The sequence below is a fragment of the Denticeps clupeoides genome, chromosome 2 (assembly GCF_900700375.1).
Source record: "Denticeps clupeoides chromosome 2, fDenClu1.1, whole genome shotgun sequence".
NCBI lineage: Eukaryota > Metazoa > Chordata > Actinopteri > Clupeiformes > Denticipitidae > Denticeps > Denticeps clupeoides.
Window position 1 is genome coordinate 4,502,118 of NC_041708.1, and position 14,143 is coordinate 4,516,260.

General features: G+C 47.2%; 1 protein-coding gene across 2 annotated transcripts; it reads left to right on the forward strand.

Annotated features, from left to right (window-relative positions):
- Positions 1-261: 261 nt before the first annotated feature.
- lrrc4bb (leucine rich repeat containing 4Bb) lies at positions 262-11,592 on the forward strand. Of its 2 annotated transcripts, none has more exons than XM_028970414.1 (3): positions 262-401; positions 2,553-3,130; positions 9,387-11,592. In XM_028970414.1, exons 2-3 carry the CDS (start codon positions 2,888-2,890, stop codon positions 11,193-11,195), a joined length of 2,052 nt encoding a protein of 683 aa, XP_028826247.1. In that variant the 5' UTR covers positions 262-401; positions 2,553-2,887; the 3' UTR covers positions 11,196-11,592. The 2 variants fall into 2 exon arrangements, with proteins under 2 accessions (XP_028826247.1, XP_028826246.1); XM_028970413.1 differs by lacking the exon at positions 262-401 and adding an exon at positions 792-1,141.
- The last annotated feature ends 2,551 nt before the right edge of the window (positions 11,593-14,143 follow it).

Consider the following 14,143-nt stretch of genomic DNA (forward strand, 5'->3'; position numbering starts at 1 on the left):
GCTCACAGGCTTAATATATATATTTCTGTGTGTGTGTGTGTGCGTGTGTGTACATGGATTCAGTGAAAGGCATTTTCTTGCCTAAATTTAACCCTCGTCACTTCTCAAACTTCTCCCCGGCTTGTCGGAGAACCGCCCGTCTCCACCTTCTCCTTTCTGCGTGTCCCGCCTGTGGAGGGGAGGCGACTGTGGAAATAGAAAAGTGGGTGAGAAAGTGAGGGTGAGGGGGAGGAAGGAGTAGGATTTTTTTGGATCATGGCAGAGGGGAGGAGAAGAGAGGAAAGAGGGAATATCCGCTGCACTGCTGTGTGACTGGAAACCTAATGGAGGGAGGGAGAGAGCGGCAGGATGGCAGTAGGACAGAGAGCTCATTGCTGAGATCTGAAATCCCAATAAATAGCGTGAGTGTGTGTGCGTGTAAGTCAGGGTGTGTGTGTGTGTGTGTGTGTGTGTGTGTGTGTAAAAGTCAGGGTGTGTGTGTGTGTGTGTGTCACACAGAGACAGATGGGTGTTAATCTTGTGGCTTATTAGAGTTTAAGAACGAAAAGCTGTTTTTCTAAACCTGTATTTAAAACTGTCCGGAAAAGCCTGACATTTCTTCGACTGCCATTCATGCTCGAGTGCGTGTCACTCACCGCCCCGTCGCCCATCGCACCTCGCCGTCACCTACAGGGGTCCGCATGGCGGCGGATTAAACGCGGGTGGGGGGGGGCGTCTCCTCCGCGTCCCACCCTCCGCCGCCGCAGCTGCGATTCAGCGTCGCGGTTTGCGATTTTGGCGTAAAAGCCCCCCCCCCCCCCCTGCCCCTACAGCGCCGCAGCGCGCGCTACTCCACCTCCGCCGGCGACGTCGCGACACTCGCGGATGCCGAGCCGGGCTTCGCGCCTCATGAAAGCGGGGCGTCTCGGCCCCCCGGTCTGATCGCGGTGGGGATTTTGTCCGGAGCGACCCGGGATGCGCCGGTGCCCGTTAACCGGAGGACAGCGAGCGCGGTCCGCGGGAGAGACGGAATCAATTTAAAGGAGGAGAGAGAGAGCGGGAGAGCGAGGGAGGTAAAGAGAGAGAGAGAGAGAGAGAAACAGAAGAAACGGAGGAGAGAAAACACTGACCGAACATCAGTGTCGCAAAAAAGAGAAAGAAGGTGAGATTTGGGGAAATATTTCAATTATCATTCTCCTAATTATTATAATTGACATGTTACTGTTGCGTTGGATTTGATTTCCGTCACCGTTCGCGATCAGGGGGGGGGGGGTCTAACGTCTAACGTTGCAATTTTGCCTTTAATGAACATGTCAGCTGTATTAAAGCGTGCACTTCATCATCATCATCATCATCATCACCATCCTCAATGGGGACTAACGTGATCCGTTTTTTTTTTATGTCATTCCTGGTAAGCCTAAACAGTTATTATTCCATGTTTTCCCCCCACGAACTGCGCATTTTCTTGCGCAGGTTGGACGGGACGCGCGCCGCGGCGCAAACGGGAGAAATCGCACGGCGCGTGCCATCTTGCATTGCAGCAGCAGCCCGAGCGCGCGCGTGCGCGCGTGTTGTGCGCGCAGCCGGGGCATCGTGGCGATCCGCGGGTGTTTTGCGTCCCAGAAAAGGTGCGCCGTGGCGAGGCCTCCTCCGCATGTGTGCATGTGCGACCGCATTGGGGAGGATGGAGGGGAGGAGGGGGGGGTGATCTCTCGCCTCCAGAACCGGAAACCTGGACGTTAGGTAACCGTCGTGGGGATCGATCGGCTTGATTGCGACCTCGCGACGTGGACCGCTCTGCGCTAAAAAAAAAAAAAAAAAAAAAAAAATACGAAAGAAGCCGCCGCGGAGCGCGCGTGCGGACGTCCATTTCCAGCGTTGCCATGGCGACGGGGGCGCGCGCCGCACCTGTGTCATTGCGCGCGTTTGTCCCGAAAACAACCGGGGCTGGGGGTGGGGTGGTATGGGAGGGAGCGCACCGACCGAGCCTCTAACCTTCAGCCGCGTCGTCGTCCGTCCATCCATCAATGGAACGGTGACCCCGCGACTCACGGGGCGACGTCGATCCGCACGGCTTTACGTACTGGCCTTACTGGTCCATGCACCCACAGTGCATGCTGCACGATGCTGGACTGGACTTAATCCCAACTTTACCCCACCAGTTAGTTATTCGTTTATCCGTACTGGCGTAACTGGTTCGGGCTGTGTTGATGACCGTTGTTGTGCAATATCATTTTTATTCAATTCTAACGCTGTGTTTGTCACCAACAAAACCAGCAAGGGGATAAAAATACAACATGGGTTCAAAACTGTCACACGACTGTCAGTGCCACATCCCAGAATTCCTCGCTCACACTGCAGGGGCCTCCTCCGCCTCACCAACATATGACTAATATGCGCCGTAATGGAGTGTAATCTGCTGCAATGGCGGCGTTTACCGTGTACAGTAATGGACTGCGAGGACACCGGCGGTGATTGACAACGTAATGGAACGCGCCGTGATGAGACTCGGCGTTATCGGTGATGTAATTGTTGGTAATGGACTGTGATGATGCTCTCTGCTCACGTTCCAGGCATGATCCTGCAGTCAGCAGCGGCAGGAGGACTCGCTCGCTTCTCTCCGTGTCCCCATGACAGCAGCATGACTCCCCTCTGGAAGCAGGATCCGGAAAAAACCGACGTCTAGTGTTTTTTTTTTGTTTTTTTTTTCCATTTCCATTATCTACTGACAAACAGCATCCTGGGAGGATTACAAGAAGGATAGAATGAACACACTGGAGAAGTGATTTTATTTCCTATTTTGTTTTCTTTTTTTTTGTTTTGTTTTTGTTTGTTTTTTGTTTTTTTGGTGCCATTTTTTAGCCAGTCACCACTCTGGGAATAGGGGCGGGGTCATGATCCTGGTGCCATGTGGGCTGCCATGGTGACCGGCTTATCTCATACCACCTCCCTCCTCTGGTTGGTCCAACTTCTGTTGTGGCCACACCCCAACGGACCTCAGCTAACCGCGGCCACGCCTCCATGCCCCACCCCTTGCTCCTGCTCCAATCAGGCAAGTCGGGTCATATGTACCAGGAGGGGATTGGCTGAGGTGCCGGACAGCATTTCGGAGAACACACGATACCTCAACCTGCAGGAGAACTCCATCCAGGTAACTTCTCCGCAGTTACGTCACCCCGGGGCCTTCTGTTTACAAATGGCATCCTTTTAAGCAAGAATTTTTAGCGTTATTCGCCTGTTAAGTTCCTTTCCCTTCAGCCACGTGGGCATTACCACTATTACCCGATCTTGCAGAAGCTGTACAGATTTCACACATGGAAGGGTGCTAAAGCACGGTCATAAACACCAAAACTGCAGATGGACCAGGTTCTCTGGGTAATACTGGCTATGCTATAAAGATGATTAAACTGGCAGTTTTGCACATCACTAGGATGGAGCCATTCAAGGCCTGTTTCTCATCTGGTTTTGCGGTATAAAGATGAAGGAGATGGATCCGAAACCGGGGGAGGACATTTAGGCACAAACACAAGGTGTTCGGTGGTTTAAATGCTGTGTTGTAAGTGAGAAGAAATGTTCTCCCTGAGCTTCATGCTTTTAGAATCGCGAAAAAAAATCGACCTAAGATGATGCAATAAATATTTTCCTGTGGGAGGCCCAGCATTCTATTTCCCAGAAACAGTATATTCATCATTCATTATCCCTAGTGCACATAATAATCAAATATTTATAATAGTCATAACAATGGTACAGTAATATACATCAATATAATAAATAGTGATGCATGGTTTGTTTTTATAATGTAATTGAGAAGGTAAACCTTCATATATGTTGGATTCATAAGGTTGAAGGGTAAATACATAAACATAAAAATATGTTTTAATATTGATGTTTATGGCTCGAATCCAGTGTCTAACATCACTTGAATGTTACATACAATTGGCAAAAAAAGGATTCACAATAGAATCTGAAAAGTCGATACTTGGTTGGGCCTGAAGGATTGATGGTTTTACATTTTGAAATTAAATTACTAAAACAAATTACCTTTTTTCACGGTATTCAGATTATTATTTTTTTTTTATTCACTAGTACATGCAGTAGAAATACACAGAACCTCCCCGGAACCGTGTAGGATGGGTTCTGCCTCATTCTGCTGAGGGAACCATCCATCTGGGAGATAAAGCTCCTGATTAAATTCTCCAGCTCCTGCTCATAAAAGCCTCTCCAAGTAGGGAAGCGTAATCTGTTCATTACAGGTGAAATGGCAAAAAGCTGATCTGAGCTCAGCACACCTACTCTGCGTGAAGTTTAATGAATTTAAGAAGCCCATGGACCCCGCTATTCAGTTCCGCGGAATTTCTTCCCGCACTTTCCGCCTCGGAGCGGCCTTGGCACTTCACTTTCCCCCTCCTTGGCCGCGGAGCCCCGAAAGGGCCCTAATTAGCCGCTAGAACTCACCTACCTTTGTGTAGTTTCACGGGAAACAGTGCAGGAGATGAGAAAAGGGGCGTCTGGACAGGGTTGGCTGTGAACACAACTACTCAGAGTCATATAAAGCATTAAATGGAGTCGCACTGCCATAGCTAGCTTCTTAGCCGTGTCATCTGTTTCATTCTCCCTGGGAGAATGATGCTCGACCCCTAAAGTCTGTTAGTGCGGAGGAACCCTCTGTAAACATGGCGTTCCGCGTCCAAAGGGGATTCCTCAACTTGGTACGAACGTGGCCACGGACAGTGGTGCAGGGTCGCCGCGAGGTCAGCACCTGCCCGCCTGGACAACGTTATGGCAGCAGCCGGTTTGCCGCAGCCAAGTGGTTGTATGCGGAAGGCATTTAGCGATCGACATGCAAACAAACACGGAAAGCTGACTCCAGGAGAACAGCCCGAGGCCCAGGCCCCTGCCCGGTCTCGGCGGTCTCGGCGGGCAGAGGGTTTAAAATTGCCGTTGTTTCTGGGGACGGAGACGGTTGAGAGAGGATCCTCTTCATGCTTCAGCAGCACCCAGCTGTCGGTGGTCCAGGGGAGGTTGTGAGAGGAATCAATAGTGTGGTTTTAAAAGCGGCGGCTCTGAGCCTCTGCATTATTCGTGTGGGGGCCGTGTGCGAAAGCCAAGCAGGGTGGTGCCACCGATTGCACATTTCCTTACAACTACTGGCCTTTTTTTTTTTTTAATTCTGGAAGACTGGGATGGGAATTAGCTTAGAACTGCCACCACACATCATTTTCCCCCCATGCCCAACCTTCTGTTCTTCCAAACTGCCTCATGGACCATTAGGCTGTTAATGACCAACTGATCCTTATAGATGATACAGACGGATCTGGAAAGGTGTAAGCCAGGCGACCCATCCAGTGACAGGCTAAAGAGAAAACATTATCCAATTTCACCAGGTCTAATTTAGAAGGATTGCTCGCCCAAGACTTAGCGAACAGTCATGACATGACACTTTTTATGTCTTGGCAGCTGAGTTACACAGCATCTCAGCAAAGGCTATATGTGTTCATAATTGAATTAATATGCACTGTATTTATTATAGTGTAATAGCCGGTAGCTTATAAAAATACAGACACCCAATTTAAATTACAATTTAAACTGTAATTCCTTTATTGAAGGGTTTTTTTCAATCAACGACAAATGACCTTATTTTTGCTATATTTCAATTTCTGGATATTGGTAGGTATATTGGTAGGCAAATATAGTTTGAATGTATATTGATGTTGAAATATTGAGCATAGTCTCAGTAGAAATTGACCAAATGTTTTTTTTGGCCTTTTAACGGCCTATGCCAATGACAACTTGTTCATTTCTGGCTGTGATGTGCTCTACCCTTGATTTCTCATTGGATGTGTTGTGTAGAGCTATTTCTGACTTCAAAGGACACTTTTCTGCCATGTTGCTCTTTTACTTAAGGTAGCATGTGGTCTATCAAATGAAAGCATTCCGGCCGGAAGGTGACCCGTTTGGTTAAATTGAAGAAGCTACGCATGGAACCGGTATCAAGACCAGAAGACGGCCTTGTCTGAGCGTTAAAATTATTTGCCAAATAATGTGCAGGCACTCCTCATGCACCCAAAACAGCTCACCCCTTGAGGCCCGAACTCCACAAGACCTCTGATGGTGTCCTGTGGAACCAAGACAGCATATCTCTCGGACGTGGAATCTCCATGGATCAGCTTAGTTATTTTCAGCACATCACCCAGAAGCTCGATCAGATTGAGATCTTGGGGAATATGGAGTCACCACCTTGAACTCTCTGTCATGATCCCCAACCATTTCTTGCTGTGTGACAGGTGCATTGTCCTGCTGTCACCAGGGAACATTGTTACAATGACCAGTTGTATTTGGTTGACTTTTAGTTGGTGGTACATTACCCAAAGCATCATACTATCTCCACGTGCTTGACTTCTTCCCATGATGCATCCTGGGGCCTCAGTTAAATGGTTTGTGCTCATCCATCTGCGAGATTTCCTAAAAGAAGCTATTCAGGAGACCAGGGGACCTTCTACCACTGGTCGATAATCCAGTTCTGATGCTCATGTGTCCATTGAAAGTGCTTTTGGTGGTGGACCCAGGACAACATACCCAACAAACTGTCATGAATTGTGCGTTCTGATAACTTTCGACCATGCGATCATTTTTGTTACAGAAGCTCTTCTGTGGAACTGGATGAGATCCTGTTCTCATCAACAACTTCACACGTTGTCCTTTCTTGGGTCACTTTTAGCAGGTACTCACCACTCTGTAACTGCCTTACAAGATAATCAGTGTTATTCACTTGATCTGGCAGAGCCGAACGGTGCAAGATTAATGCAGGCTGCCATTTCCACATTAATTGCATATACAAAAAAAAGAATAGTTCCTAGTAGTAGAGAAGCCGTGAAATGGTGAACGGGGAATGGAGGGCCGGACCTTCTGATCGATGGAGAGACGGCTGTTGAGCGTGATGGACGGCGGCTCTCTGCAGCTCCGTGCTCGCCTGTTGCCTGCATGCGTGTTTATTGCTGTGTAATATGAAGCAGTTACACGGACCCTTAATTGCGTTAGAACCAAGATTTCATTTCACCGCTGAGCTGTCTATTAATTTAATAGGACAGTGCTCACCTTTTTAATGTTGAAGCATGCAGCACCCTGTGTTGAAGGATCAATGGTAAAATGATTTGAAATGACTGAAGTACAGCTCCAGGCCATATATTCTGGTGGGAGACGGCGCTGCCGAGCAAAACCTTTTTTTTAATACCCGCTGCATTATTTTCATTGGTGGAAACAACGTTGTCTAAAATGTCAAGGCACTCTCAGTTCTTTGGTATTATCAGTAATGTGGCTTGTGGGGAACTTTAAGCCGTAGCTTCTTATTAATCATGATTTTGGCACTTTACCAGTGTTTTATCAAGCTATTTGACGCTGGTTAATGCTATTCAATTCTGATCATTATGAATTGTTGTGTTCTGTAGTGCATCTAAAAAAATTGGAACGTCGTGGAAAAGGTTTTTTTTTTCTTTTCGTAATACTACTGAAAAATGTAAATGTTATGCATGGAAGAAATGTTGCAAGGGGCCTCCACTGCATTCTCTCTCTGTCACCATATGTAAAGGCAAAATGGTGCCTGAAGGCGCAACATACGGAGCAGTGCGTTGATGGGAATGTTTCCTGACGAGGGGAAATAGAAGCAAGGCGCTATATTGTCTTGGTTGGATAAGGCACGTGTCTTTGGAAAGGGGGATGGGTGGGGGTGAAGTCTGTTTTGGGGGTCGCCAGAAATCCTGCTTCATCACTTCAGACCGACAGGCTGTTTCTGCGTCTAATGCTGTGTGCCCACATGTATGTATGTATGTATATTTATGGAGTAATGTATATTTATGGAAAAACAATCTGCATTTCTGTACTGCATTCCATGTGCATTAGTTGTTGAATTCCAACATTGATGTTAAGAGATGCTGATTAGATGATCAGCAGAACCATGATGAACTACTGCTGTGGACCTTCATTTTTCCTTCTACTTTGTGAGCATATTATTCTCTAATGGGGATAGACATGTCTAGCTAGATGTTTAGTGTTATTGTAGCAATTTGTTATTAAAAATGTTACAATTACAATTATTAGATGCAAATGTTCATTATTTTTATTAAAATACGCTTGAAAATAATATTATACATGCATATATTAGATTGACAATTAACTGAAAACATATGTAATACTCACCATATCTAATACCCATATCCATACATTGTGTACAGTTTTCAACACAACAGACTGAGTGAGACTGATATGCTAGTGGGACGTTAGGGTTGTGTTGCTAGGAGTCAGAAGGGTCCACCAATGATCGATTTGAAGACGCTGAACAAAAACCGTGCACAGAATGCAAAGCATGTCTCTAACAAAGTGGCCGCTCAGTGCGTGACCACACAAAATCTTTTAATATGCACTTATTTGTCAAATGGGATATAAGTATAGCTTGTTAGAAAGTTTGGATAAGGCTGGTCAAATTGCATCAGCTGGGACGGGATTTGGCCGGATCAGTGAGAGTGAGATCTCATACTGAGTAGCTTTCAGAGTCTGTAAAGGCTCCTGTGGTATATATCTACCTTACTGCTGGAGGCTGATAAAATGATGTGCATATTAGAAATAAACTGACCATCTGAGTGATTAGGAAATAAAAATTTTCTGCCCCCTCGCTAGAAAAGACGTTTTTTTTTCATGATGGTAGTAAGTTCAGACATGGCGATTCTCTCCTATGAGGATTTAATTGTTAATGTCGGCCTTACAGTCATGCCCCCCCCCTTTAGTCACTGTTAGTCACTCTTGCTCAGAGGCTTAGGACGTTGCCTTGGCAACAAGCTACAATTTATATCATCTTTTCACCCTCCGGCTAGATAAACTTTCAGGCTGGTCGGTAAGTTGCCGATTATTGAATGAATTAATTAGACTGTTTTGTATCAACAACATGTTAGCAGGGTAGCGACATGTCCTTTCTAGCCAAAACAGAGGCGTTATCCCATGACACTGGCAGAATTTACACCGCTCCGTTATTAAAATGAGGGACAAGCATCCTGTCCCTCATTCCATTTTCTTGTAGTTTCTATTCCCTCTGGGTTGTACTTGCAAACACACTCTTTATCTAATAATAAATATGCATGCACACTTTTTTTACTCGTCATACGGCACATATATGCCTACAGAATGTACCCATTGGGCAAAGGAGGTCTTGTAATTCATTATTTGGAACAGCTCTGGCCAAGTGTCTCTTAATTGTGTGTCTGAGGCTTCTGGATGGCCTGGGAGGGAGTGGGTTTTATTTCTTTTTTTAATATTCTTGTGAAATTGTACGTTTATTAAGCAGATTTCGTTCTCAAACCAGGAACAAACAGATTTCTGTTGCCTCACAAGTTCTCCTTTTCTCCTGCTTCCCTCTCCAGCTGATTAAGTCAGACACCTTTAAGCACCTGAGACACCTAGAGATCCTCCAGCTTTCAAAGAACCACATCCGGCAAATTGAGGTGGGCGCGTTCAACGGCTTGCAGAGCCTGACCACGCTGGAGCTGTTCGACAACCGGCTCACCGTCGTTCCGTCCAGCGCCTTCGAGTACCTCAGCAAGCTGCGTGAGCTCTGGCTCCGGAACAACCCCATCGAGACACTGGGTCCCTACGCTTTCAACCGCGTGCCATCGCTGCGGAGACTAGACCTGGGCGAGCTGCGGAAACTGAGCTTCATCTCCGAGGTGGCATTTGAGGGGCTGGTGAACCTTCGATTCCTCAACCTGGGCATGTGTGGCCTAAAAGATGTGCCGAATCTCACGCCACTGGTGCGACTCGAGGAGCTGGAACTTTCCGGAAACCTGCTGGGCATGGTCAGGCCGGGGTCTTTTCAGGGACTGGTTTCGCTACGGAAACTGTGGCTCATGCACTCGCGCGTGTCCAACATTGAGCGCAACGCCTTCGATGACCTTAAGAGCCTGGAGGAGCTCAACTTGTCCCACAACTCCCTGCACTCTCTGCCACACGACCTGTTCACACCGCTGCATCAGCTGGTCCGCGTCCATCTCAACCACAACCCCTGGGAGTGCAGCTGCGATGTGTTGTGGCTTAGCTGGTGGCTCAAAGAAGCCATGCCCGACAACTCGACGTGCTGCGCCCGATGCCATGCGCCGCCGCGACTCAAAGGCCGCTACATCGGAGACCTGGACCAGAGTCACTTTACTTGCTTCGCCCCGGTTATTGTGGAGCCGCCCACTGACCTGAATGTAACAGAGGGCATGGCGGCGGAACTGAAGTGTCGCACAGGGACGTTTATGACCTCGGTGAACTGGCTCACCCCGAACGGCACGCTCATGACACACGGGGCGTACAAAGTGAGGATCTCGGTGCTGCACGACGGAACGCTGAACTTCACCAACGTCACCATGCAAGACACCGGTCCATACACCTGCATGGTCACCAATGCGGCCGGCAACACCTCGGCGACCGCTATGCTCAATGTCTCGTCCGCGTCCGACACCGGCAATAGCTACACCTACTTTACTACCGTCACCGTGGAAACAGAGGAGCTCGGGAGGGATTCGGCACGGCAGTTTGTCACCGAGACCTTCATCAGCTTTCCCGGGTCCACGGTGGCTGGCACCGCCCCACCAAACGGCACATCCTCTCACCCAATCTCCACCCGAGCCACAGAGAAAGCCTTCACTGTCTCCATCACGGACGTGGCCAACCTGTCCGGGCTGGACGACGTGATGAAGACCACCAAGATCATCATCGGCTGCTTCGTGGCCATCACCTTCATGGCGGCAGTGATGCTGGTGGTCTTCTACAAGCTGCGCAAGCAGCATCAGCTGCACAAGCATCACGGGCCGGCCCGCGCCGTGGAGATCATCAACGTGGAGGACGAGCTCACGGCCGGGAACACCAGCGGAATCTCAGGGGGCTCCACGCTTCGCAACACGGGAGCGCCGGTTAGCCACGAGGACCAGATTGTCACCCTCGGCCGCGCTGACCTCAATCACTACTTCAAAAGCCACACCTTTAACAACAACGTGATGGGCCTGAGCATCGGCTCAAAGGGCAGCTCCCCCAACCAGGGCGGCCCGGAGCCCCCCGAGCCCAAAACCAGCCCCCCGCCGCTCTCCCTGCACATGGGACTGCACTCAGCGCTCAAAACCCAGAACACACACATGGAGCCCCTGCTGTTCAAGAATAGCTCAAAGGAGAATGTGCAGGAGACCCAGATCTGAGGGGGACCAGAGACACACACACACACACACACATGCACTCCTACGCGTGCACACACATACACACCCACACACACACATGGACATGCACACGCAACACACACGCAACAGACTTGAGATCTTGTTGGTGCACGGAATGCAATCGACATGCGAACGCTGTTCTGGGACGGCAGAAAGATGTCCAACGCACTGCAGTAGAAGCGGACAGGCTGACCGGCGTGCCGACGACAGTTCCCTCAGCGGCTCGGTTGTACAAAGGATAACGGACACACCGCTACCGCGTAAATATGTGCCAAAGCAAGTTCTTTTTTTGCGGTTTCTACGAGTTGTATCTGCGTATCTAAGAAAAAAAAAAAAGAAAAAAGAATTATAGTCTATATCCAAGTAGCTTAACTCCCAAGTGTTCGTTTGCCACAGTCGAGACATGCACAGCACTCATTTACCCAGAGTTCTGCAGGAGAACCGGACCCGGTCCCGGGACCCGAAACACACAGGGCGCTGTGTTCCGTCACATTGGCAGCACAGCCGACTGGGAACTCTCTGGCACTGAGAGGAAAGGAGAAGGAACTACTGTGAAAACGACAACAACAAAAAAAAAAAACCCATTAAAACACACAGATCTATTTTCTTTTTAAATTTGTAATATGCACATTATTCTACGGGGTGGGGGTTGTTGAGAAGACGCGACTCGGCAGAGGTCATTCGAATCTAAATGCTACTAACCCTTAACCCCCAGCAGCGCTCCTAACTCTTTTGCCCTAATCTCAGTCCCTAATCCTCTGAAGCGAAGCGACGGACCCGTGACGGGCCCGCGCACTTCGGTCATTCGTACCTCCGCTGGCTAATTAACTCATTCATTTACGTTTCAAGGAGGCCATTTGCTATTTCAAAATCCAAGTCGGTCAGAGCGAAGCCTGTTGTGAGACGCTAAGCTTAGCCAACCTGCAACTGTAGGATTTTCGCCCAGACCCGCATCGCACCGCCTGTTCCTTTAAGCCCGAAAAAGTGATTAGAGTGTTTACTGAAAAGAAATGGAAGATAGGTGGGTCCCGTTCTCGCCTCGCCGATTCCTGTGAACACGCCGTGGCGACTATCAAAACGCGGAGGGAGCGGCGGAGAGAAGCGGCCATATTTTTTATAAAGCATCTGTGTTGATTTGTGTTGGTTCTCTTGGCGAGTGAGGAGCTGATGTTCGATTTGTGTCTGCGACCGCAAAAGAAGAAAAAAAAAACAGAGAGGAACATGACAACCTTATTTTATTTATAGTGATATTAATCGGTCCCACTTACCCACAATTCCCTTCTCTGCTGCAGACACTTTCAGCTACCCTTTGCCTGTAAATGTACCCCTGGGCCACTGAGACAATTGCTGAAATTATGCAATTATGCCTTTTTTCAGAACAATTAGTAAAGGACTTTATGCAAAAGCCCCGACTAGGCGACTCTCAAGTGTATCAGGTACTTTTGTCGGTAAATTAATTGCTGAGGTGCAATCGTCCGCTAACCAAGAACTCCGAATGCCCCTTCTTACCCCCGGTAATCATATTAACCCTAAGTGTAACTCCCCGCGCTTCTATCCCTTTCCCCGAACTTCGGGCCCAGCTCCCAACTTAATCAGTAATTGTCAGCCAAAAGTTGCAAGCCGCGAGAAGAAAAATATTTATATATATATATATATATATATATATATATATATATATATATATATATATATATATATATATATATATATATATATATATTATATCTATATATATATATATATATATATATATATATATATATCTATATATATATATATATATATATATATATATATATATATATATATATATATATATATTACCATGCTCAGCCATAACCTCTGAGTAGAATTTTCTAACCACGTGTAACCACAATTCCTGATCTCCTGACCCTTGACCCCTATCCTTTTGCCCCCCTGTGTCCTCTGCTTTGGGCCAGTTGGTGTTTCTTTTGAGCAACGGCTGGCGAGCGGGATTTTCTTAATGAACATTGTGAACATGTGACCATCTCAGTAAGAGGAAGGCTTGGTTAAGGTGGGGTTCTATCCGACGGGTTCTGTCCTGGAACCTCAGACCACAAGGGAAAACAGGAAGTGCAAAAACAACGAGCAAAGAGCAAAACAATGTAACATGCTTCATCCTTTGTGTTTGTCTGTCTGTTTTAAATTAAAAGTGCAGTTTATAGTAGCTAATTGTAAAATTACTGATATTATTATAACTGTTATTAATGTTCTGTTCTCATGTCAGATGGAATTGCCAGCACATTAAACAGAGAGAGGATTTTTACATTTCACACCCGGCGTCAGTGCTGACTTCTTTACCTAGTCCCACGTCCACGCCCCACCGAAGTTCCTCCCCTTTAATGACAACACCGGTACTAATTTGGTAAAATTTTAAATGGTTCTCGTTGAAGAACGGTGGGTATTTTAGAACTATTCTTTTTATTAGCTACAATGGTACTTGGTGGTCAGTAGGACTGTCCCCTTAGGCCATATTGGTAATTGAATGTGTTAATCAAGATATTGATTACAAAAACTGAGGGGGGCAGGGGGGGCTTAACTGGTAGAGCAATATGGAGAGCAAATAAAAGGCAAATAGAGGAGAGTTTTTCTTTTTTCCTCTCAAAATCTATCTGAAAAAAGTATTGTTTCACATTCAGGGTCATGACAAAAAGTGCAATGTTGTTGTTTTTTTTTTTTTTTCATTTTTAAATTAATATTATATCGGGGCCAATGCATTAATTAAGTACTTGGTGATGAATGTTATGGTGATGAATGTCAGCCATAATTGCATTGCATGATATTTATGCCACAGCTGAAAATATGGCTCTGCTCTCTTTTTGTTGGATGCTGTGTAACGCGTGAGGCTGATGGCGAACCGTGGCAATAGATGCCGAGAAGCTCTTGAGCACACACCACCCAGTCTCTTC